Genomic DNA, 22,543 nt, shown 5'->3' with positions numbered 1-22,543 from the left:
TACAATCTTCTACACTTCCTGGGTCCGTATCCCTCTATTCCCATCCTATTCATGTATTTGTCAAGACGCCCCTTAAATGTCACTATCGTCCCTGCTTCCACCACCTCCTCCGGCAGCGAGTTCCAGGCACCCACTACCATTTGTGTAAAAAACTTGCCTCGTACTCCAAACCTTGCCCCTTGTGGTGGTATGTATTCGGGGTCATGTGGGACCTGTGAAGCCGAGATGCTATTGGCTGACAGATCCCAGGTCCTGGTTGGATCTGCTGACTTCTGGCTCCGCCCTGAAGGCGGAGTATAAGAACCCGAGCTTCTCCCCGCAGCTTCATTCTGTTGCTGAGTTGCTGGGGACAAGCATCGCTTAATAAAGCCTGGATCGACTTCATCATTTCTCGTCTCTCGTAAGTCATTGTGCACTACAATTTATTAAGCAAGCTTAAAAGACTATGGAGCTCCGGATCGCCCCGGAATGCCTGCGGATCAGCCCCCACGCAGTGAACTCGGCAGCAGTATTCAAACACTGGCTAGCATGCTTCGAAGGCTCCCTCCGAACGGCCCCCGGCCGGATCACGGAAGAACAGAAAATGCAGGTCCTGCATTCGAGGGTAAGCCCGGAAATTTACCCTCTCATAGAAGACGCAGAGGATTTCCCGACGGCGCTCACATTGCTGAAGAGCATCTACGTTCGGCCCGTTAACCAGGTCTACGCGCGCCACCAACTCGCGACGAGACGGCAAAGTCCCGGAGAATCGCTCGAGGAATTCTACGCCGCACTGCTAATTTTGGGACGAGGCTGCAGCTGCCCGCCGGTGAACACGATCGAACACACGGACCTGCTAATTCGTGATGCATTTGTGGCAGGTATGAACTCTCCCCAAATCCGCCAAAGACTTTTGGAAAGAGAGTCGCTAGGACTCTCAGAGGCACGGGCCCTTGCAGCCTCCCTTGATGTGGCCTCGCAAAACGCCCGTGCCTACGGCCCCGACCGCGCAGCAGCCCCTTGGGCTCCGTGGACCCCCGTCGCGACAAACCCCCCCTCCCCCTCGCAAGCTTGCGCGGTTAAAGCGCCAGACCATCCCGGGGGGGCCCGCTGCTATTTCTGCGGACAACCGAAACACCCCCGGCAGCGCTGCCCGGCCCGCGCAGCTATTTGCAAAAGCTGCGGCAAAAAGGGCCATTACGCGGCATGCTGCCGGCCCCAGGGGGTCGCCGCAATCCCCGGAGAAGTACGAGCCCAGCACATCCCAAACACCCTCCAACCCCCCCAGCGCCCCATGTGTGACCCGCGGGTGCCGCCATTTTGGGTCCCGGGCACCATGAGGGGAGAATGGGTGCCGCCATCTTGTGACCCCCCCAGCCACGTGCGATTCATGGGGGCGGCCATTTTGTCCACCCCCGACCACGTGCGATCCATGGGGGCGGCCATTTTGTCCACCCCCGGCCGCTTGCGATTCATGGACGCCACCATCTCGGTTGACAACAAAGGACCCCAGCATCGACGGCTCCACGGGGTCCGAAGAAGACGCCGCGACATGACTACCACGACTGGCTTCGGTGACACTGGATCAATCGCGGCCCCGGACGCTCCAGACGACGACAACAACGGTGCTGGTCAACGGATACGAGACGCCATGCCTGATCGACTCCGGGAGCCTGAAAGTTTTATTCACCCAGACACGGTAAGACGCTGTTTTCTGACCATCCAGCCAAGCACGCAAAAGATTTCCCTAGCTGCAGGATCCCATTCCGTAGAGATCAAAGGGTTCCTCCATTAGATACAATACCGTGCACTCTGTCCACTATTAGATACAATACAGTCGATTAATAAAAGGAACATGGATCCTTGAAAAGGGCCAGTGAAATCCGCATGCAAGCGTGCCCAAGGCCGCCCTGGCCATTCCCAGTGATGTAGGGGCGCGGCCGGCGGAAGCTTCTGATGCCCATGACAAATGGAGCAGTTTTGGGCCACCTTCTCAATGTCAGCGTCGAGGCCTGGCCCACCAAACATAACTCCGGGCCAACATTTTAATTTTGGTCACACCTGGATGCCCATTGTGCAAGTCTCTTAGTGTCAGCTCCTGTCCTTTTTCCGGGACAATCACACGCGTCCCCCACAAGAGGATGCCGTCTTCCACGCTGAATTCTGACAGCTTGGAGGAAAATGCCCGCAAATCGCCTGGGAGCTGTCTATGCTGCCCACCATACAGGACTATGTGTCGAACCTTTGACAGGATTGGCTCCGTCTGGGTCCACTCACGGATCTGTGATGCTGTGACAGGCAAGGTGTCCATAAAATTTAGGGTTGCAACCACCTCACCGGTCGTGGGGGTCGACATGGGGCCGGTCGATAAAGTCAATCGGCTCAGTGAGTCGGCATTCGCTATTTGCGTTCCTGGTTTGTGCTCCAGAGAATACTCGTATGCAGCAAGCAACAAAGCCCAGCGCTGGATCCGTGCGGAAGCAATGGGCGGTATTGGCTTATCCTCTCTGAAAAGTCCCAGCAGAGGCTTATGATCAGTCACGATAGTGGAAACGTTTCACCGCAAAGACCACTGCCAGGCCCTCCTTCTCGATCTGCGCGTACTTTTTCTCCGCTGCAGTCAATGTGCGGGAGGCGAAAGCTATCGGCCGCTCGGCCCCGTTCTCCATCTTGTGGGACAGGATGGCCCCAATACCATACGGGGATGCATCACATGTGACGAGCAAAGGCTTTCCAGGATCATAGTGGGTTAGTAACCCAGACCTAGTTTTACCCGCCGGAAAGCGGTTTCTTGCGGTTGACCCCAAACCCAGGTGTGATTTTCGTTTAGCAGAAGGTGCAAGGGGGCCAGCGTAGTTGCCAGATTGGGGAGGAACTTCCCGTAATAGTTTACGAGGCCGAGAAATGAACGAAGATGCGAAGTGTCAGTCGGGGCGGGGGCCTGTTTGCACATTCTCTGCGACGGGGTGCAAACCTTTGGGGTCCACCCGATAACCCAGGTAGACTACTTCCTTCGCCTGAAAGACGCACTTTGTACGACGTAAACGGACTCCAGCCTCCGAACAGCATCTAAGGAGAGCCTCCAGATTTTCCAAATGTTCCTGCTCCGACGTCCCTGTGATCAAAACGTCATCTAAGTAGACAGCAACACGTGGTAAACCTCTCAAAATGCCCTCCATAACCTGTTGAAAAATAGCGCAGGCAGAGGATACTCTAAAGGGCAACCGTGTATATTCATACAGGCCCCGGTGTGTATTAATCGTTACATATGGTCAGGAGGCAGGGTCCAGCTCCAACTGTAGGTAGGCGTGACTCATATCTAATTTTGTGAATGCGAGTCCACCTGCAAGCTTTGCGTAGAGATCCTCTATGCGAGGCATTGGATATCGGTCGAGTCGGGAAGCCGTATTCACTGTAAGTTTATAGTCGCCGTACAAGCGAACTGTGGCATCTGGCTTCATTACAGGTACAATTGGTGCTGCCCAGTCAGCGAAACGGACGGGCCTGATAATACCCAAAGTTTCCAAACAAGCGAGCTCCCCTTCCACCTTCTCGAGCAAGGCGTAAGACACTGGGCGCGCCCGGAAATAGCGCGGCGTGGCTCCTGGTTCGACTTGGATATGGGCTATGGCCCCTTTTATTTTCCCCAAACCGGGCAGGAATACATCTGGGTATCGTCCTAGCACCTCAGTCAACCCTCCAGAAACTGTTTAGAGGATGTGCTGCCACTGCAACCGCAAATGGCGCAACCAGTCCCGACCCAACAGGCTGGGCCCATGGCCGCGCACCACGATAAGTGGGAAACGCCCCTCCTAGCGTCCATAAACAACAGGGGTCATCGTAGTTCCTGCAATGTCCAATGGTTCCCCCGTGTAGGTGGCCAACCTGGCCTGTGTGTCGGTTGATGTAAGGGTCTGTATACCCTGCTTGATGCGGTTGAATGTCCTCTGGGCGATCACGGAGACCGCTGCGCCAGTATCCAACTCCATCTCAAGCGGGTGACCATTGACCTGTACTGTCACCTTAATGGGGGCCACACGAGGAGCTGCCACACAATGCAGCTGCAGGCAGTCGTCCTCCGTCTCCACGTCCTCAGGAGTAGTCGCCGCAGGTTCATCCACATGGAATGTACAGCCCCTGGGCTGGTCCCAGTTTCGGTTGGAACAACGGTGCCTCTGGTGCCCCCAGGACCGGCGTCCGCGACGGGGTAAGCGCCTACAAGTCTGACACGGACATAGCTCCTCATCCATTGGTTCTGGAGAAGGCTCCCTTAGGGGAGGAATGTCCGACGGCCACTGGCGTCGACCCGGACGTCGCCTCGCCCAAGGTACCGCAGGAGTGCGGGGGGACGTTTTCGGACGGAAGGGGTTGCGCCCCAAGGCATGCACTTCCATTCCCTGTAGCTCCTGTACTCCTCGCTCTGCGCTCTCTCGGGACAAGACTATTTGAATGGCCTGTTGAAAAGTCAATGTTGGCTGAGCTAACAACTTTCTCTGGGTGGCCGCATTGTTAATATCGCAAACCAAACGGTCGCGTAACATTTCTGACAAGGTCTCACCATAGTCACAGTACTCCGCAATTCTGCGTAGCCTGGATAGAAAGTCGGCAAGGGATTCTCCTGGGGTTCTTTCAGCGGTATTAAACCGGTAACGCTGGACTATCGTGGACGGGGTTGGGTTAAAATGCTGCCCCACTGTATTCACAAGCTCATCAAACGTTTTGGTGTCCTGCGCAGCTGGGTACGTAAGGCTCCTAATCACTCCAAACGTATGCGGGCCGCAGGCGGTGAGCAATATGACCACCTGGCGCTCGTTTTCGGTGATATTGTTTTCCCGGAAATAGTAACGCATCCGTTGTGTGTACTGGTTCCAGCTTTTCAGCGCAGCATCAAAAACATCCAAACGTCCGTACAGAGGCATGGTATAATAGAAAACAACTTCCAACCTGTATCCAACAAAAATCCAGGGAGGTGGCTTCAGCAGTGTAGACAGCTATTCACTTTAACCCTCATCGCTAGTTTTGTGAGGGCCACGAAGAATCCAGCACGAGTTTCAAGGATACAAAGAAATAACATTTATTTACAATAACATATATATATACAACAGCAGCAGCCTCACTTGCTGCCTACCTCCTCCTGCTGGTTCCAAACTGGCCAGCTTTATTTATACAGGGAGTCTGCTAATGATTTCACCGCCCCCCCACCCCCCCCCCCCTCATTGGGGAAGCTCATACTCCCACAGGATTGTGGGATTGTCATTAGTCCCCAGCCAATGGTAAGCAGGCAGGTTATAACAGATACATTATGGTGCACTCTGTCCTCTATTGGATACAATACGGTGCACTCTGCCCTACACGGGGGGAGGAGCACCTGACCTGGAGTTGAAGGTGAGACAACACATATTAGAGAAGGCTGCGACAAGGCAGCAGATGCCTTGCAGTTGTGCGTTCATGCAACAAAAACATGCTGTTTATAATGTTAGTTTCCAGGTATTGTGATAGTCATGCCGTATTATGAAAAGAAGACAGTAATCGGAAAGTAGTGCAGTTTTACTGCCTCGCACTCTTCTGTCCGTAACAATCCTCTCTCTCTGGAACTCCGAACAACCCAATGTTCTTCCATCCTTACAATACATCCCCATCCCACCCGAGGTCAACGTCCACTGTCATTGACTGTGGACGGGATCTTCTAGTCACTCCCCTGCCGCCAAGAGCAGAAATACCCACCCGAGGTCAACGCATCTTTGAGTGGTACGGCAAATTGTCCTTCGCGCCCACCATGATTCCTGTGGCGGATGGGCGGGTGGGACCGGGAAATTGACCCTCGAGCCTTCACCCATCTCGCCTCTCGCTCTGGAACACCGTCTTTAAACCCGTTCACCTTGTGACATTTTTACCCCCCCCCCCCCCCCGCTCTCCCCCCACCCCCCCCCCCCACCCCGCCCCTGCAGGAGGCCCCCACATTGTTACCGTACACCCCTCAGTGAACATTAAAGTCAGACTACCCGGGTTTTCATGCTCGCCGTGGGAGCTTGCTGTGCACAAATTAGCTGCCTCGCTTTCTACGTTACAGCGGCGACTGCACTTCAAAAGCCCTTTGTTGGCTTTAAGGCACTGGCGAGGCTGTGAAAGATGCTATACAAACACAAGTCCTTCTGTTATTTCTGAAGGGTGTCCACAGGGCCTCTTCCTGTGCTGTATTGTTCTTTCGGGTTTTGGCCAAGGATGATACCATGACCGGTACACGCTTGGAGGGCCGAAGGGCCTGGTCTTGTGCTGTATTGTTCTTTAGGGTTTTGGCCAAGGATGATACCATGACCGGTACAGGCTTGGAGGGCCGAAGGGCCTGTTCCTGTGCTGTATTGTTCCTTGTTCTCTTTGTCCTTCTTTGAGAGTTGGACATTGTAGAACTCTATACTCTCAGCGATTCGTCAACATTCAATGAAAACAAATGCAGACTTTGGAAATGAAGATTGTTCCATGGTCCTATATTTTCTTACAGATTATAATGAGTGTGAGACGACACCAACAATATGTGGACGTAACGCAAACTGTCATAACACTGAGGGGAGTTACTACTGCGAGTGCGACAAAGGATTTGCCCGATCAACCGGTGAAACCAATTTTACTGGATACAGGAGAGGATGCCGAGGTAAAAGCAGCATTTGGGGTTCAACTTGGGCCAAAGGTTTTGGGGTAATGCAACTTAACCGTGAGATTTCCTGAAACCATTTTTTCATGAGTTATTCAGCCAGGGAAAGGTTTCCCCTCTGGTCTCTTTTGTATCTCTCCCCTCTCACCTTAAACCTCTGCCCTCTAGTTCTAGACTCCCCTACCTTTGGGAAAAGATATTGACTATCTACCTTATCGATGCTCCTCATTTATTTATAGGCCTCTATAAGTTCACCCCTAAGCCTCCTACGCTCCAGGGAAACAGGTCCCAGTCTGTCCAGCCTCTCCTTACAACTCAGACCATCAAGTCCTGATAGCATCCTCGTAAATCTCTCCTGCACTCTTTCTAGCTTAGCAATATCCTTCCGATAAAAGGGTGACCAGAACTGAACACAGTATTGCATGTGTGGTCTTACCAATGAGAGAGAGAGAGAATGGAACATTCCGTACTCAGGATAACTACAATGATAGATATATACTATATGTAGGCTGAAATTTTCCAGCTCTTCCCACCAGGTGAAATCTTCCAGTTCCGCCAATGGTGCATTCCCCAGGGGAGGAGGTTGCACGCCACGCAAAATTGGTCAGACTGGAAGATTCCGCTGCCGGTGAAAGGTGGGCCACCTCCGTTGCCGGAATATATGCCATGTGGGCGCGGGCGGTGTGGTGGGGGCGCATGGAAAACCTGACCTGTATACTATTAATAAACTAGCTTAAAGCAGAGTAAGAGTACAGTCTGTCTCAGTCAGACAGATCTCATACACCTGTGAGAAGTCAGCGACCACGCTCTCAGTGTACACAAAGCAGCAGCCACAAGGCCCTGACTCAGAGGCGAGAGTGCTGCCCACCGAGACATGACTGACGCAGCTGTGGTAAAACAACCAGACCACATTCCCTCCAACAAACTCCCTTCACATGTAAAACTCTCTCGGTTGTCTGCAAAACACTTGTAGCAGCAAACGAAGGTTGCTCAAGCAGCAGGCATCCGTGCCAAGTCTCCTTTAGCTGAATAATATAATTTAATCTTCATTATTGTCACAAGTAGGCTTACATTAACACCGCAATGAAGTTACTGTGAAAAGCCCTTAGTCGCCACATTCCGGCGCCTGTTCGGGTACACGGAGGGAGAATTCAGAATGTCCAATTCACCTAACAAGCACGTCTTTCGGGACCTTTGGGATGAAACCGGAAGAAACACACTCAGACACGGGGAGGATATGCAGACTCCGCACAGACAGTGACCCAAGCCGGGGATCGAATCCGGGACCCTGGCGCTGTGAAGCCACAGTGCTGACCACTGTGCTACCGTGCCGCCCTGACTCCTGTCTGAAAAGACTGGCTAGCCGAACACGAGGGCACGTGAGAATCTGGCTCAATTTATCTGGGAGATAAGGAGAAGGACTTGCGCCGAGTCTGCAACCGGAGGACATCCCAGAGTGACTTTCAGCCAATGAAGGCCCCTTGAAAGTTTGGTCATCGATTTCATTGTAGGAAGCACACGTCTGCACCGAGCAGGATCGCGCCAACAGCACTGAGATCATGACCCAGATACCTTGGCCGGGATTCTCTGTCCTCCCAGCTGCATGTTTCCTGGCGGTGGGAATTCCCATTGAAGTCGCCCCACGTCCCTGGGAAACCCATGGGCAGGGGTACACTCCCAGAGAAAGTTCTGCCACTTGTTTCTTTTAGCACTGCAGCTTGCAGGGTAACTAGTGATCTGGACATGGGGTGGAGGATAGCGTCGGGGGATGGGGGGGGGGGGGGGGCGGGGGGGGGGGTGGAGGAGCAGGGAACTCCTCCGTTCTCCCATCGAAATTGAGTCTTTTCCGTCTCCCTGAGGCCTCAGTTTCATGACTCTTCGGCACCTCGGGCACTGCGGCACTCCCTCTGCACTGCAGTGTCAGCCATGATTTTGTGTTCCTGTTTTCGGAGTGGGGCTATGCTGTATGGTGCTAATGAATTCTTACCTGGTGGTGATGGGGTCATTTTCCCCTCCCCTGCTGGAAGCGCTCAGAAAATAAAAAATAGAGGCAAAACTCAGGCAGAACTGAATCCGCCTGAATTTGCCGCATGACGATGCCCTGAATGTGGTTCTTTGCATGGGGTAATGGAGATTAAAGTTGGTCCTGCTGGTTTATTGGGTCGTTTTAACAAGATTTTTGCAGAGTGCTTCATCATAGAATTTACAGTGGAGAAGGATGCCATTCGGCCCATCGAGTCTGCACCGGCTCTTGGAAAGAGCACCCACCCAAGGTCAACACCTCCACCCTATCACCATAACCCAGTAACCCCACCCAACACTAAGGGCAATTTTGGACACTAAGGGCAATTTATCATGGCCAATCCACCTAACCTGCACATCTTTAACCCCACCCAACACTAAGGGCAATTTAGCGTGGCCAATCCACCTAACCTGCACATCTTTGGACTGTGGGAGGAAACTGGAGCACCCGGAGGAAACCCACGCACACACGGGAGGATGTGCAGACTCCGCACAGACAGTGACCCAAGCCGGAATCGAACCTGTGCCTCTGGGGCTGTGAAGCAATTGTGCTATCCACTATGCTACCGTGCTTCTGGGGAGTTCTTGTGGTGCAGTGGGTTAGTGTCCTGGCCTCTGGTCCAGAAGCTCTGGGTTCGAGTCCCACCCCTAGATCTTAATAGCAGCACGGTAGCATTGTGGATAGCACAATTGCTTCACAGCTCCAGGGTCCCAGGTTCGATTCCGGCTTGGGTCACTGCCTGTGCGGAGTCTGCACGTTCTCCCCGTGTGTGCGTGGGTTTCCTCCGGGTGCTCCGGTTTCCTCCCACAGTCCAAAGATGTGCAGGTTCGGTGGATTGGCCATGCTAAATTGCCCTTAGTGTTGGGTGGGGTTACTGGGTTATGGGGATAGGGTGGAGGTGTTGACCTTGGGGTAGGGTGCTCTTTCTAAGAGCCGGTGCAGACTCGATGGGCCGAATGGCCTCCTTCTGCACTGTAGATTCTAGGATATGCATCTAGGGGTACGTTCGTAATGCGGCCAAACAGGTTGTGTGTGTCACAGGATCGTAGAATGCCGACAGTGCAGAAGGAGGTCACTTGACCCATCGATTCTGCACTAATCCTCGGAAAGAGCACCCGACCTAGGCCTTTGCCTACGCCCTCGTCCTTGACCCCCACATAACCTTTTGAACACTAAGGGGCAAATTAGTGTGGCCAATCCACCCAACCCACGAGGAAACCGGAGTGCCCGGAGGAAACCCACCCAGACACGGGGAGAAGGAGAAAATTCCACATAGACAGTCACCCAAGGTTGCGATCGAACCCGGTCCCTGGCGCTGCGAGGCAGCAGTGCTAACCACCGTGCCGCCATGGCGACCTTGCAAATCCTTCCAAACACGCCAATGGCTGGCGGTATGAGCGGGAGAGACTCCTGGACAGTCATGTGAGTGGAAGGACACTATGGACACTATCCATAGCTCTGAAGTACAACATCCGCGTTGCTACAGCAGCCCGAACACCCCGCGTAGACATAACACACCATGGGCATGGTGCATTTGGTGAAACTTTAAACTTTAATAACCCTGCATGTGTACATGAGCGCAGAAAACCGTAAACAGCATCAGAAATCAGAATGCGTAAAGTTTTAAGAAAATACATTTTGAACCTCTGGCCTTCAATGTGACGGCCATCGGCCATCTTTCTGCTGCACTGTTCAACCCCATTTTGCAATCGTTCATCTTCCACTGCCGCCATTGTCCGTCAGGGATGCCCTTACGGATTTTGCCGTTGGTTGCGCCCTCCATCGTCAGGGAAACCACGACGACAGGGGGGGGGGGCGGTCCCTGTCAGCAGAGCGGGAAGATTCTACCGGCGGGAACGGCCAGGGGATTTGGGCCGGTATAATGGGAGTCTCAGGGCTAAATCGGTGGCTTTGAAAGCAGACCAAGGCAGGCCAGCAGCGTGGGTTCAATTCCCGTACCAGCCTCCCCGAACAGGCGCCGGGATGTGGCGACTAGGGGCTTTTCACAGTAACTTCATTTGAAGCCTACTTGTGACAGTAAGCGATTTTCATTTCATTTCATTTCAGTTACCGTGCAGTCCGATAATGTCCACTTCTTCCTTCCAGATACTGACGAGTGTCTTCGGAACCCGTGCAGTTCGAATGCAAACTGCAGCAACACACAGGGGAGTTTTACCTGCACCTGTAACCCTGGCTTCATATCAACATCCGGGGGCACCAGACTGAATCGCAGCGATTCCTGCGTCGGTAAGACTTTTTAATTTATTTTGCCAGTTTCCATTTGTCTGTTTTCCCTCCTTCAGCTGCAAGGCTGACGGACGAGTGCAGCGCCTCACTGCTCAGACTGCCATCACGTGGACAAGATACAAAACCATAGAATCCCTGCTTGCTGAACCTTTCGGCCCATCGAGTCTGCACCGACACTCCAAAAGAACATTCTAACTCGGCCTATGACTCCCTCCGCCCTCCCTCCCTATCCCCGTAGCCCCTCTTGGACACTAAGGGGCAACTTTAGCGTGGCCAATCCACCTCAACTGCACATCTTTGGACTGTGAGAGGAAGCCCTCTGAGAGAGCACCCTACCGAGACCCTATCCCCCGTAATCCCACCTAACCCGCACGTCATTGGACTTTCCTACGTTCACGCGTTCCTGAGGTTCTCAACCCAATTCAGGCAGATGCCAAGGCCGCCTCACTCAAGGTCCTGGGAAACAAGGCAGCAGAGCAGAATCGGGTTGCTAAGCCTCCCATCTCAATTCTAACTCTGAGAGCACCCATTTCCCCGAAGGAGTTAAACGTCCCTTACCGCAGCCCAGTTTAAGCGCAAATGTTTGCAACCCCTTCCCATTCCCTGTGAGACCCGCCCGCGCACACGATGGAGAAAAGATGCATCGGAAAAACAGGAGCCACCATTTACAGGAAGCATCTCAGGGCCTCAGAATCACTCGGAATTGTTTTGGCTCAGAAGGAGGCCATTCGGCCCATTGTGTCTGCACTAGCTCTCCAAACGAGCATTGTGACTTGGTGCCCATTCCCCTGCCTTTTCCCCGCACCCCTGCACATTGTCTCCATTCAAATAATCATCCAACGCCCTCTCCACTGCCTCGATGGAACGGGCCTCCACCACACTTGCAGACAGTGCATTCCGGACCCAACCGCTCGCTGGGTGAAAAGGTTTTTTCTCACATCTCATTTGCCTCTTTTGCAAATCAGTTAAAATCTGTGCCCCGTCGTTCTCGATCTTTTTACAGTTTCGCTCTGTCTCCTCCGTCCAGTCCCCTCATGGTTTTATACACCTCCAATAAACCTCTTCTTAGCCTGCTCTCTGAGAAGATCAGTCTCAACCTCTCTGATCTCAAACATCTGCATGGGTCACATTATAGACAGTGTCGTTCAAACTATCATACTGCTGGAAACAGGAGCTGGCCAGAGCTCGCCTGCATTATTATTATTATTATTATTATTATTATTAGGTGCAGTCATGCCTGGCCAAACAAAACTATGGAACAACGGCAAGCGCCACAACAACCTGTTGTTGCAATTGTATAGGGTGTTGGTGAGACCACATCTGGAGCATTGTGTCCAGTTTTGACCCCTTTATTTGAGGAAGGATGTGGTGGCATTGGAGGCAGTTCAGAGGAGGGTCACCAGATCGATCCCGGGGATGAAAGGGTTGATTTATGAGGAGGGATTAAAACTCGCTGGAGTTCAGAAGGATGAGAGGGGATCTGATCGAGGTGTATAAAATACTAAGAGGGATCGATAACGTAAATGTGGACCAAATGTTCCCCCTTGTGGGGCAATCGAGACCGAGAGGTCACAGATATAGGTTGAGAGGCGGTAGATTTAGAACTGAGTTGAGGAGGAACTACTTCTCGCAGAGGGTGGTGGATTTGTGGAACTCGCTTCCCCGTAGTGCGGTGGGGTCTGAGTCATTAAATGGTTTCAAGGGGGAGATAGATGCATTTATGAAAACGGATTAAAGGGGTATGGGGAACAGGTGGGAGGTGAATTTGAGACCAGGAAGAGATTAGCCATGATCTGATTGAATGTCGGAGCAGGCTCGAAGAGCTGAATTGCCGACTTCTGCTCCTAATCCCCACGTTCCCATGTTACATTTAAACAGCACTTCTAATGTAATGAAATGAAATGAAAATCGCTTATTGTCACAAGTAGGCTTCAATGAAGTTACTGTGAAAAGCCCCTAGTCGCCACATTCCGGCGCCTGTTCGGGGAGGCTGGAACAGGAATTGAACCGTGCTGCTGGCCTGCCTTGGTCTGCTTTAAAAGCCAGCGATTTAGCCCAGTGTGCTAAACCAGCCCTCACTCGAAAGGATCTCACTCGAGAATTTCAAAACGAAATATACCTAAAGTATGGCACTGAGCCATAGAAGGAGATTTAGGCTGATGTTTTCCAGCCCTTTCTGCTGGTGGGAAGTTCCAGTCCCGCCAATAGCGATCCCACCCGCCCCCTCCCCCAATGCGGCGCACTCCCCAGTGGTGGAGGGTCCGGAACACGGAAAACCCCATAGGCAGTGACGGGACCCAAAGATCTCGTGGCTAGCTCCCGCCGCCGGGTGGGAGCGATAGGCCGGGCCGCAAAATCCTGCCCAATAAGTCAGGTTTGGTCAAGGCGGTAGGCCCTAGGAAGTGTCCTGAGGGAGGAAAGCGAAGTAGAGAGGCAGAGGGATGCGGAGAGGGTAGGGCCCAGGCAACCGAAGGCCCGTCCTTCAATGGTGGAGCGATTAAAATCGGCGGCGACTCAACGGGTCAGACTTGGAGGAGCGAGGCTGTCCCAGTGGGGTGTTGGGCTGGAGGAGATTACACAGAATTTCTTGGGCACCACGGTAGCATAGTGGTTAGCACAGTTGCTTCACAGCTCCAGGGTCCCAGGTGCGATTCCCGGCTCGGGTCACTGTCTGTGCGGAGACTGCACGTTCTCCCCGTGTCTGCGTGGGTTTTTAGCGTGGCCAATCCACCTAACCTGCACATCTTTGGACTGTGGGAGGAAACCGGAGCACCCGGAGGAAACCCACGCACACACGGGGAGAACGTGCAGACTCCGCACAGACAGTGACCCAAGCCGGGAATCGAACCTGGGACCTTGGAGCTGTGAAGCAAATGTGCTATCCACAATGCTACCGTGCTGCCCTTAAGGGGATAAAGGGGATAGGGTAGAAGTGTGGGGCTTAAGTGCTCTCTCCAAGGGCCAGTGCAGACTCGATGGGCTGAATGACCTCCTTCTGCACTGTCAATTCTAACCTCTATGATTAATATAGCACCCTTTGGCGGTAGCAAGCTGCGCTAAGGTACAGTGGACGGAATTTGTAGACTGTAGGCCAAGTCACAGAATCATAGAATCCCACAGTGCAGAAGGAGGCCATTCGGCCCATCAAGACTGCATCGACCCTCCGAAAGAACACCCTACCTAGCCCAACCCCCACCCTATCCCTGCAACCCCACCTAGGGGCAATTTAGCACAGCCAATCCACCTAACCTGCACATATTTGGTCAAAAGCTTCGTCAAGGAGGCTCTTTGCCGCCATGCATTCTTTTCAAACTCTTGACCCAACACACTCCAGAGTTTATTTCCAGAGGATCAGTCTAGCACAGATTCATGGACCCTTGACGTCTTTGTGGAATTGTGGGTTGATATTTTTTGGATCTGTGAAACTACTGCCGCCCAATGTTGAAATTTGTGCCCTGTTTTCACTGTCCCCTCACCAGAATTTGACTGCCCTTCTGATGACTATATCGAATGTCCACCCACAACTTTGGAGATGGGGTCACTGCAGGTAGGCCACCTCCCATTTTCCTTCACTTTGATGTTATTTATCTTCGCTCCGTTCCGGGGATGTAAGCCGCACTGGCAAGCCCAGTGGAGTTAACACTTTATTTTATACGCGTGATTTTCCTCAGAGCAAAGCAGAGGTGATACGAGTTTCTAAATGTGCAACAGGTTTATCTACGGTGGATCCTTCCTGTTGTTTTCCTTCTCTCCCCTTTCTTTTCTTTTTGTTGTTGCGTTTTTGATCCATGGATGATTAATGGACTTGTGACTTTAAGGCAAGCAGCCTGTATCTTTCATTCAAGCAGGAAGAATCCGGAAGGCTGTGCTGGTTTAAACAGAAGCTGCAGACTGGATGGCATCAGTGACAGAGAGATGGGTTGGGCTTCGGTTTGAGTGATTGGCCTGTGGTCAAGGAATTAGCTCAAAAGGCTGTGGTCTGCCCCGTGACAGGTGGCGATTGGAGCTGATCGCACTGGAATGCTTGTCAGAGGCCCAATTTGAGTTTGAGTTCAGTTCCAGTTTTGGTTCTGGCAGCAAGGGGAAAGAAAGATCCAGCTAACTCTCTCCAGGAAGATCCAACTAACTCTCTCCGGAAGGCCTCTGTGAGGGTGTGGTGAATGTATAGTACTAGTAATTCACCAATGTATTAGTATCATGTTCTGCCATTGTGTTACAGCTATGTTATGTTGTTGACCTTGTGGGCTCCACCTATTGGCAATTGTGTGGCTTCACCCACAGGGGGATATGTTGGGGCCTGTACGGACTTTGCCCATGGCTCCTTCCCTTGAAAGGAAGTATAAAGAGCAGTTGACCTGTAGGCGGTTCACAGTATTGTACCAGTCGCAGGCAGGCACTGTTCTAAGCTGATTAAAACCACGGTTTACTTCTACTCGTGTCTTTGAGTGAATTGATGGTCGCATCAGAGGACTGACTCTCTCTCCAGAAAGCCTCTGGGGGCTGTTTTTCTGGAACTACAGAGGACTGAAGAGAACATAGAACACAGAACATAGAACAATACAGCGCAGTACAGGCCCTTCGGCCCACGATGTTGCACCGAAACAAAAGCCATCTAACCTACACTATGCCATTATCATCCATATGTTTATCCAATAAACTTTTAAATGCCCTCAATGTTGGCGAGTTCACTACTGTAGCAGGTAGGGCATTCCACGGCCTCACTACTCTTTGCGTAAAGAACCTACCTCTGACCTCTGTCCTATATCTATTACCCCTCAGTTTAAAGTTATGTCCCCTCGTGCCAGCCATATCCATCCGCGGGAGAAGGCTCTCACTGTCCACCCTATCCAACCCCCTGATCATTTTGTATGCCTCTATTAAGTCTCCTCTTAACCTTCTTCTCTCCAACGAAAACAACCTCAAGTCCATCAGCCTTTCTTCATAAGATTTTCCCTCCATACCAGGCAACATCCTGGTAAATCTCCTCTGCACCCGCTCCAAAGCCTCAACGTCCTTCCTAAAATGCGTTGACCAGAACTGTACGCAATACTCCAAATGCGGCCGTACCAGAGTTCTGTACAGCTGCAACATGACCTCCCGACTCCGGAACTCAATCCCTCTACCAATAAAGGCCAACACTCCATAGGCCTTCTTCACAACCCTATCAACCTGGGTGTCAACTTTCAGGGATCTATGTACATGGACACCTAGATCCCTCTGCTCATCCACACTTTCAAGAACTTTACCATTAGCCAAATATTCCGCATTCCTGTTATTCCTTCCAAAGTGAATCACCTCACACTTCTCTACATTAAACTCCATTTGCCACCTCTCAGCCCAGCTCTGCAGCTTATCTATATCCCTCTGTAACCTGCTACATCCTTCCACACTATCGACAACACCACCGACTTTAGTATCGTCTGCAAATTTACTCACCCACCCTTCTGCGCCTTCCTCTAGGTCATTGATAAAAATGACAAACAGCAACGACCCCAGAACAGATCCTTGTGGTACTCCACTTGTGACTGTACTCCATTCTGAACATTTCCCATCAACCACCACCCTCTGTCTTTCAGCTAGCCAATTTCTGATCCACATCTCTAAATCACCCTCAATCCCCAGCCTCCGTATTTTTTGCAATAGCCTACCGTGGGGAACCTTATCAAACGCTTTGCTGAAATCCATATACACCACATCAACTGCTCTACCCTCGTCTACCTGTTCAGTCACCTTCTCAAAGAACTCAATAAGGTTTGTGAGGCATGACCTACCCTTCACAAAGCCATGCTGACGATCCCTGATCATATTATTCCTATCTAGATGATTATAAATCTTGTCTCTTATAATCCCCTCCAAGACTTTACCCACTACAGACGTGAGGCTCACCGGTCTATAGTTGCCGGGGTTGTCTCTGCTCCCCTTTTTGAACAAAGGGACCACATTTGCTGTCCTCCAGTCCTCTGGCACTATTCCTGTAGCCAATGATAACATAAAAATCAAAGCCAAAGGTCCAGCAATCTCTTCCCTGGCCTCCCAGAGAATCCGAGGATAAATCCCATCAGGTCCCGGGGACTTATCTATTTTCAGCCTGTCCAGAATTGCCAACACCTCTTCCCTACGTACCTCAATGCCATCTATTCTATTAGCCTGGGGCTCAGTATTCTCCTCCACAACATTATCTTTTTCCTGAGTGAATACTGACGAAAAATATTCATTTAGTATCTCGCCTATCTCTTCAGACTCCACACACAATTTCCCATCCCTGTCCTTGACTGGTCCTACTCTTTCCCGAGTCATTCGCTTATTCCTGACATACCTATAGAAAGCTTTTGGGTTTTCCTTGATCCTTCCTGCCAAATACTTCTCATGTCCCCTCCTTGCTCGTCTTAGCTCTCTCTTTAGATCCTTCCTCGCTACCTTGTAACTATCCATCGCCCCAACCGAAACTTCACACTTCATCTTCACATAGGCCTCCTTCTTCCTCTTAACAAGAGATTCCACTTCCTTGGTAAACCACGGTTCCCTCGCTCGACGCCTTCCTCCCTGTCTGACCGGTACATATTTATCAAGAACACGCAGTAGCTGATCCTTGAACAAGCCCCACTTATCCAGTGTGCCCAACACTTGCAGCCTACTTCTCCACCTTATCCCCCCCAAGTCACGTCTAATGGCATCATAATTGCCCTTCCCCCAGCTATAACTCTTGCCCTGTGGTGTATACTTATCCCTTTCCATCCTTAACGTAAACGTCACCGAATTGTGGTCACTGTCCCCAAAGTGCTCACCTACCTCCAAATCCAACACCTGGCCTGGTTCATTACCCAAAACCAAATCCAACGTGGCCTCGCCTCTTGTTGGCCTGTCAACATATTGTTTCAGGAAACCCTCCTGCACACACTGTACAAAAAACGACCCATCTATTGTGCTCGAACTATATCTTTTCCAGTCAATATTTGGAAAGTTAAAGCCTCCCATAATAACTACCCTGTTACTTTCGCTCATATCCAGAATCATCTTCGCCATCCTTTCCTCTACATCCCTAGAACTATTAGGAGGCCTATAAAAAACTCCCAACAGGGTGACCTCTCCTTTCCTGTTTCTAACTTCAGCCCATACTACCTCGGAAGAAGAGTCCCCATCTAGCATCCTCTCCGCCACAGTAATACTGCTCTTGACTAGCAGCGCCACACCTCCCCCTCTTTTGCCTCCTTCTCTGAGCTTACTAAAACACCTAAACCCCGGAACCTGCAACATCCATTCCTGTCCCTGCTCTATCCATGTCTCCGAAATGGCCACAACATCGAAGTCCCAGGTACCAACCCATGCTGCCAGTTCCCCTACCTTGTTTCGTATACTCCTGGCATTGAAGTAGACACACTTCAAACCACCTACCTGAACACTGGCCCCCTCCTGCGACGTCAAATCTGTGCTCCTGACCTCTATACTCTCATTCTCCCTTACCCTAAAACTACAATCCAGGTTCCCATGCCCCTGCTGCATTAGTTTAAACCCCCCCAAAGAGCACTAACAAATCTCCCCCCCAGGATATTTGTGCCCCTCAGGTTCAGATGTAGACCATCCTGTCTGTAGAGGTCCCACCTTCCCCAGAAAGAAACCTCCAACTGAAAGAAAAATTTGATGTGAAGCAAGGAGACTCACCAGGAAAGTTGCGAGTACTGTATTTATAAACAATGGAGTCTAATCTGCAGGCTTGCTGCGAAGAAAAGTGTGTTAAAACCATCATCTGGAACAAAAATTCTTTCTTCCCCCCCACTTATGATTCTTACCCCTTTCCACCTTTCTGTGTTTGTCTGTCTTGTGTATAGAGAGTGGGAGCAAGTTAAAGTGGATATTAGGTATTGGCTTGTCATTAACCAATTGTATTTACTGCTTATTTCATGATAGTTCTTGTTGTAAACACAAATATGTGTAATTGTGTTTACATTTACAAACCTGTGATTGTATTAGGGGCGGCACGGTAGCACAGTGGGTAGCACTGTTGCTTCACAGCTCCAGGGTCTCAGGTTCGATTCCCGGCTTGGATCACTGTCTGTGTGGAGTCTGCACGTTCTCCCCGGGTCTGCGTGGGTTGCCTCCGGGTGCTCCGGTTTCCTCCCACAAGTCCCGAAAGACGTGCTGTTAGGTAATTTGGACATTCTGAGTTCTCCCTCTGTGTACCCGAACAGGCGCTGGAATGTGGCGACTAGGGGATTTTCACAGTAACTTCATTGCAGTATTAATGTAAGCCTACTTGTGACAATAAAGATTATTATAAAGATTATTATGAATGCTAATCAACCAAGAGCCAAAGACTTTGGGTATTTTTATAAGAATTATTGGTTAATTCACTTATGTTGTGGCTCTGGGGCATGTGGGGCTGGAATTGACTGGGCACTTGCCCAGACTGGCATAACACCATAAATTAGGAGAGGTCAATGTGTAATCAGACTGGAGCGAAGAACACAGAGAGGTGACTTGATAGAGGTGGACAAGGTGATGAGAGGCATGGATAGAGTGGATAGCGAGAGACTTTTCCCCAGGGTGGAAATGGCTGTCAGGAGGGGACATAATTTTAAGGTGATTGGAGGAAGGTATAGGGGAGATGTCAGAGGTCGGTTCTTTACACAGAGAGTGGTGGGTGTGTGGAATGCACTGCCAGCAGAGGTGGTGGAGTCAGAGTCATTTGGGACATTTAAGCGACTCTTGGACAGGCACATGGACAGCAGTAAATTGAAGGGGTGTAGGTTAGGTTGATCTTAGATTAGGATAAATGGTCGGCACAACATCGTGGGCTGAAGGGCCTGGACTGTGCTGTACTGTTCTATGTTCTATGAGACCTGGGTGTCCTTGTACATCAGTTGCTGGAGGTAAGCGTGCAGGTGCAGCAGGCGGTAAAGACGGCAAATGGTATCTTGGCCATCATTGCGAGAGGATTTGAGTACGGGAGCAGGGATGTATTGCTGCAATTATACAGGGCCTTGGTGAGGCCACACCTGGAGTATTGTGTGCAGCTTTGGTCAACTTATCCGAGCGAGGATGTTCTTGCTCTCGAGGGAGCACAGCGAAGGTTTACCAGACTGTTTCCTGGGATGGCGGGACTGACGTATGAGGAGAGGTTGAGCCGGTTGGGATTGTATTGATGGGAGTTCAGAAGAATGAGGGGGGATCTCATAGAAACCTCTGAACTTCGAACTGGACTGGACAGGGTAGATGCTCCCGATGGCGGGGGTGTCCAGATCCAGGGGTCACAGTCTGAGGATACGGGGTAGACCATTTAGGACAGAGATGAGGAGACATTTCTTCATCAAAGAGTGGTGAGCCTGAGGCACCCGCTCCCACAGAAAGCAGGTGAGGCCAAAACATTGTCTATTTTAAGAAGCGGTTAGATATAGCTCTTGGGGCTAAATGGATCGAAGAATGTGGGGGAGGGGAGGTGGGATGACATTATTGAGTTGGATGATCAGCCATGATCATAATGAATGGCGGAGCAGGCTCGAAGGGCCGAATGGCCTCCTCCTGCTCCTATTCTTTCTATGTTTCTATGTGAGAGAACGATGGAGAAACAAGTCAGAAATGTGCCAATTGAAGGAAGTGAAAGTGGCCCAATGTTTCATAGATTTCATAGAATTTACAGTGCAAAAGGAGGCCATTCGGCCCATCGAGTCTGCACCGGCTCTTGGAAGGAGCAACCTGCCCAAGGTCCACACCTCCACCCTATCCCCATAACCCAGTAACCCCACCCAACACGATGGGCAATTTTGGACACTAAGGGCAATTTAGCATGGCCAATCCACCTAACCTGCACATCTTTGGACTGTGGGAGGAAACCGGAGCACCCGGAGGAAACCCACGCACACACGGGGAGGATGTGCAGACTCCGCACAGACAGTGACCCAAGCCGGAATCGAACCTGGGACCCTGGAGCTGTGAAGCAATTGTGCTATCCACAATGCTACCGTGTTAAATATTGCTTCCATTATTGTTGGCGGTGAAAGCCCGACTGGTGCACTCATGGGATCCTGCCATGCCTACCCGGTCTGGTCTACTAGTGACTCCAGTCCAATGCTAAGTGACTGAGTTAGGGGGCACAAAATGTTGCTTTGCCAATCCAACTCCTATCCCAAGGGTAAAGTGAAATAAATCTCCAGTAGCAATGCTCTTGTGTGTTGGGAGATGATAACGGAAGTGTTGTCAACAAAGAGCGACTGGGAAAGTGGGGGACGATTTAACATTTATACGAAATGTGCGTTCTCTGCAAGGTCTTCTTCTTATAGAGGCAGCTTTCCCGTCTGTTATGCACACAGGCAAGACTAGTTATTTGGTAATTAGTTTAACCGGGAACCAAAGGAGACATTTTTCACTGAATTCTTTCCATAACCTTTGTGCAACAACTTGCAATTTTTCTTTTCCACGGGGTTGCTATCCCTGCCCTGGAGTATCCAGGAATTGAAGATCAATCTCCAAGATGCTGTCATGTGCAATCCCGGAAAATTGTTCGGGCTATTAAAATATCAAACATATCTAGCATTTTTTTTGAATTACCAGATCTAAAAATATTTAAAATGGGGTGGAAACAGGCACCTCATAGAGGAAACAACACAGTTTAGAAGTATTCTTGTTTCCCAGTTTTACTGGTGAAATTCATAGAATTCCTGCAGTGCAGAAGGAGGCCATTCAGCCCATCGAGCCTGCACCGGCCCTCTGAAAGAGCGCCCTACCCAGGCCGTCACCCCCGCCCTATCCTCATAACCTCACCTAACCTGCACAGCTTCGGGCTGTGGGAGGAAACTACAGCACCCGGAGGAAACCCACGCAGACACTCCAAGCAAAATCTAATTCCTATCTCACCCTATGCTGTGTCAGAGAGCATGCCAGGATTTTCCCTTCCACCCGCCCCCAGGTTTTCCGATGGTGGAGGTATCCTGCCATCGGCTGGCAGTGGCCGAAGGAATAGTGCGTCCCATATCTCACCGCCTCCACCACCAGAAAACCCACCGTGGTGGTAGGTGGGGGGGTTGTGGTGAAGTAACTCAATAACATGCCGACATGCTAAGAGTTGGATGGCATCTAAGCTTATGGCAATAGCACTGTTCCTGAGGAATACATGGGGCATTAATGGTGAGTGCACCTGGATGTTCTGCCTCCGTATTTTCTAATATACTAACATGCACGGATTTGACTGACTCTCACTCTGCCCCTCCCTCTCCCTCTCTCTCTGCTCTCTCTCTCTCCCTCTCCCTCTCTCCCCCTCTCTCGCTGTCTCTCCGTCTCTCTCGCTGTCTCTCTCTGTTCTCTTTCCCTCTCTCTCTCTCTGTCTCTCCATCTCTCTCTCCTCTCTCTTACCTCTCTCGCTATCACTCCATCTCTCTCTCCCCCTCTCCTTTCTCTCCCCCTCTCTCTCTCTCATTTTCACTCCCTCTCTCCTCTCTCTCTCCTCCATCCCCTCCTTTCCCTCTCTCCCCTCTCTCTCCCCTCTCTCCACCTCTCCCACTCACTCCATTCTCTCTCTCCTCTCTCTTTTCTCTCTCTCCCCTCTTTCTCATCTCTCTCGCTCTCTCTATCTCGCTTTCTCTTCCCTCTCTCCCTCTCATTCTCGCTCCCTCTCTCTCTCCCCCCTCTCTCTCCCATCGCTCTCCGCTCTCTCC

General features: G+C 51.1%; 1 protein-coding gene across 3 annotated transcripts in view; it reads left to right on the top strand.

The window, feature by feature from the left end:
• Positions 1 to 22,543, top strand: part of LOC140403319 (adhesion G protein-coupled receptor E3-like) — a 122,686-nt gene that overhangs the window by 53,072 nt on the left and 47,071 nt on the right. For all 3 annotated transcript variants that reach the window (XM_072491166.1, XM_072491168.1, XM_072491167.1), the window contains 3 exons: positions 6,479 to 6,628; positions 10,758 to 10,898; positions 14,378 to 14,445. In XM_072491166.1, coding sequence (XP_072347267.1) covers positions 6,479 to 6,628; positions 10,758 to 10,898; positions 14,378 to 14,445 — 359 coding nt within the window. The remainder of the gene's footprint in view (positions 1 to 6,478; positions 6,629 to 10,757; positions 10,899 to 14,377; positions 14,446 to 22,543) is intronic.

This window comes from Scyliorhinus torazame, chromosome 27, assembly GCF_047496885.1.
Source record: "Scyliorhinus torazame isolate Kashiwa2021f chromosome 27, sScyTor2.1, whole genome shotgun sequence".
Lineage (NCBI taxonomy): Eukaryota > Metazoa > Chordata > Chondrichthyes > Carcharhiniformes > Scyliorhinidae > Scyliorhinus > Scyliorhinus torazame.
The sequence above is the reverse complement of the archived record's forward strand: the minus strand, read 5'-3'. Positions and strand labels throughout refer to the sequence as shown.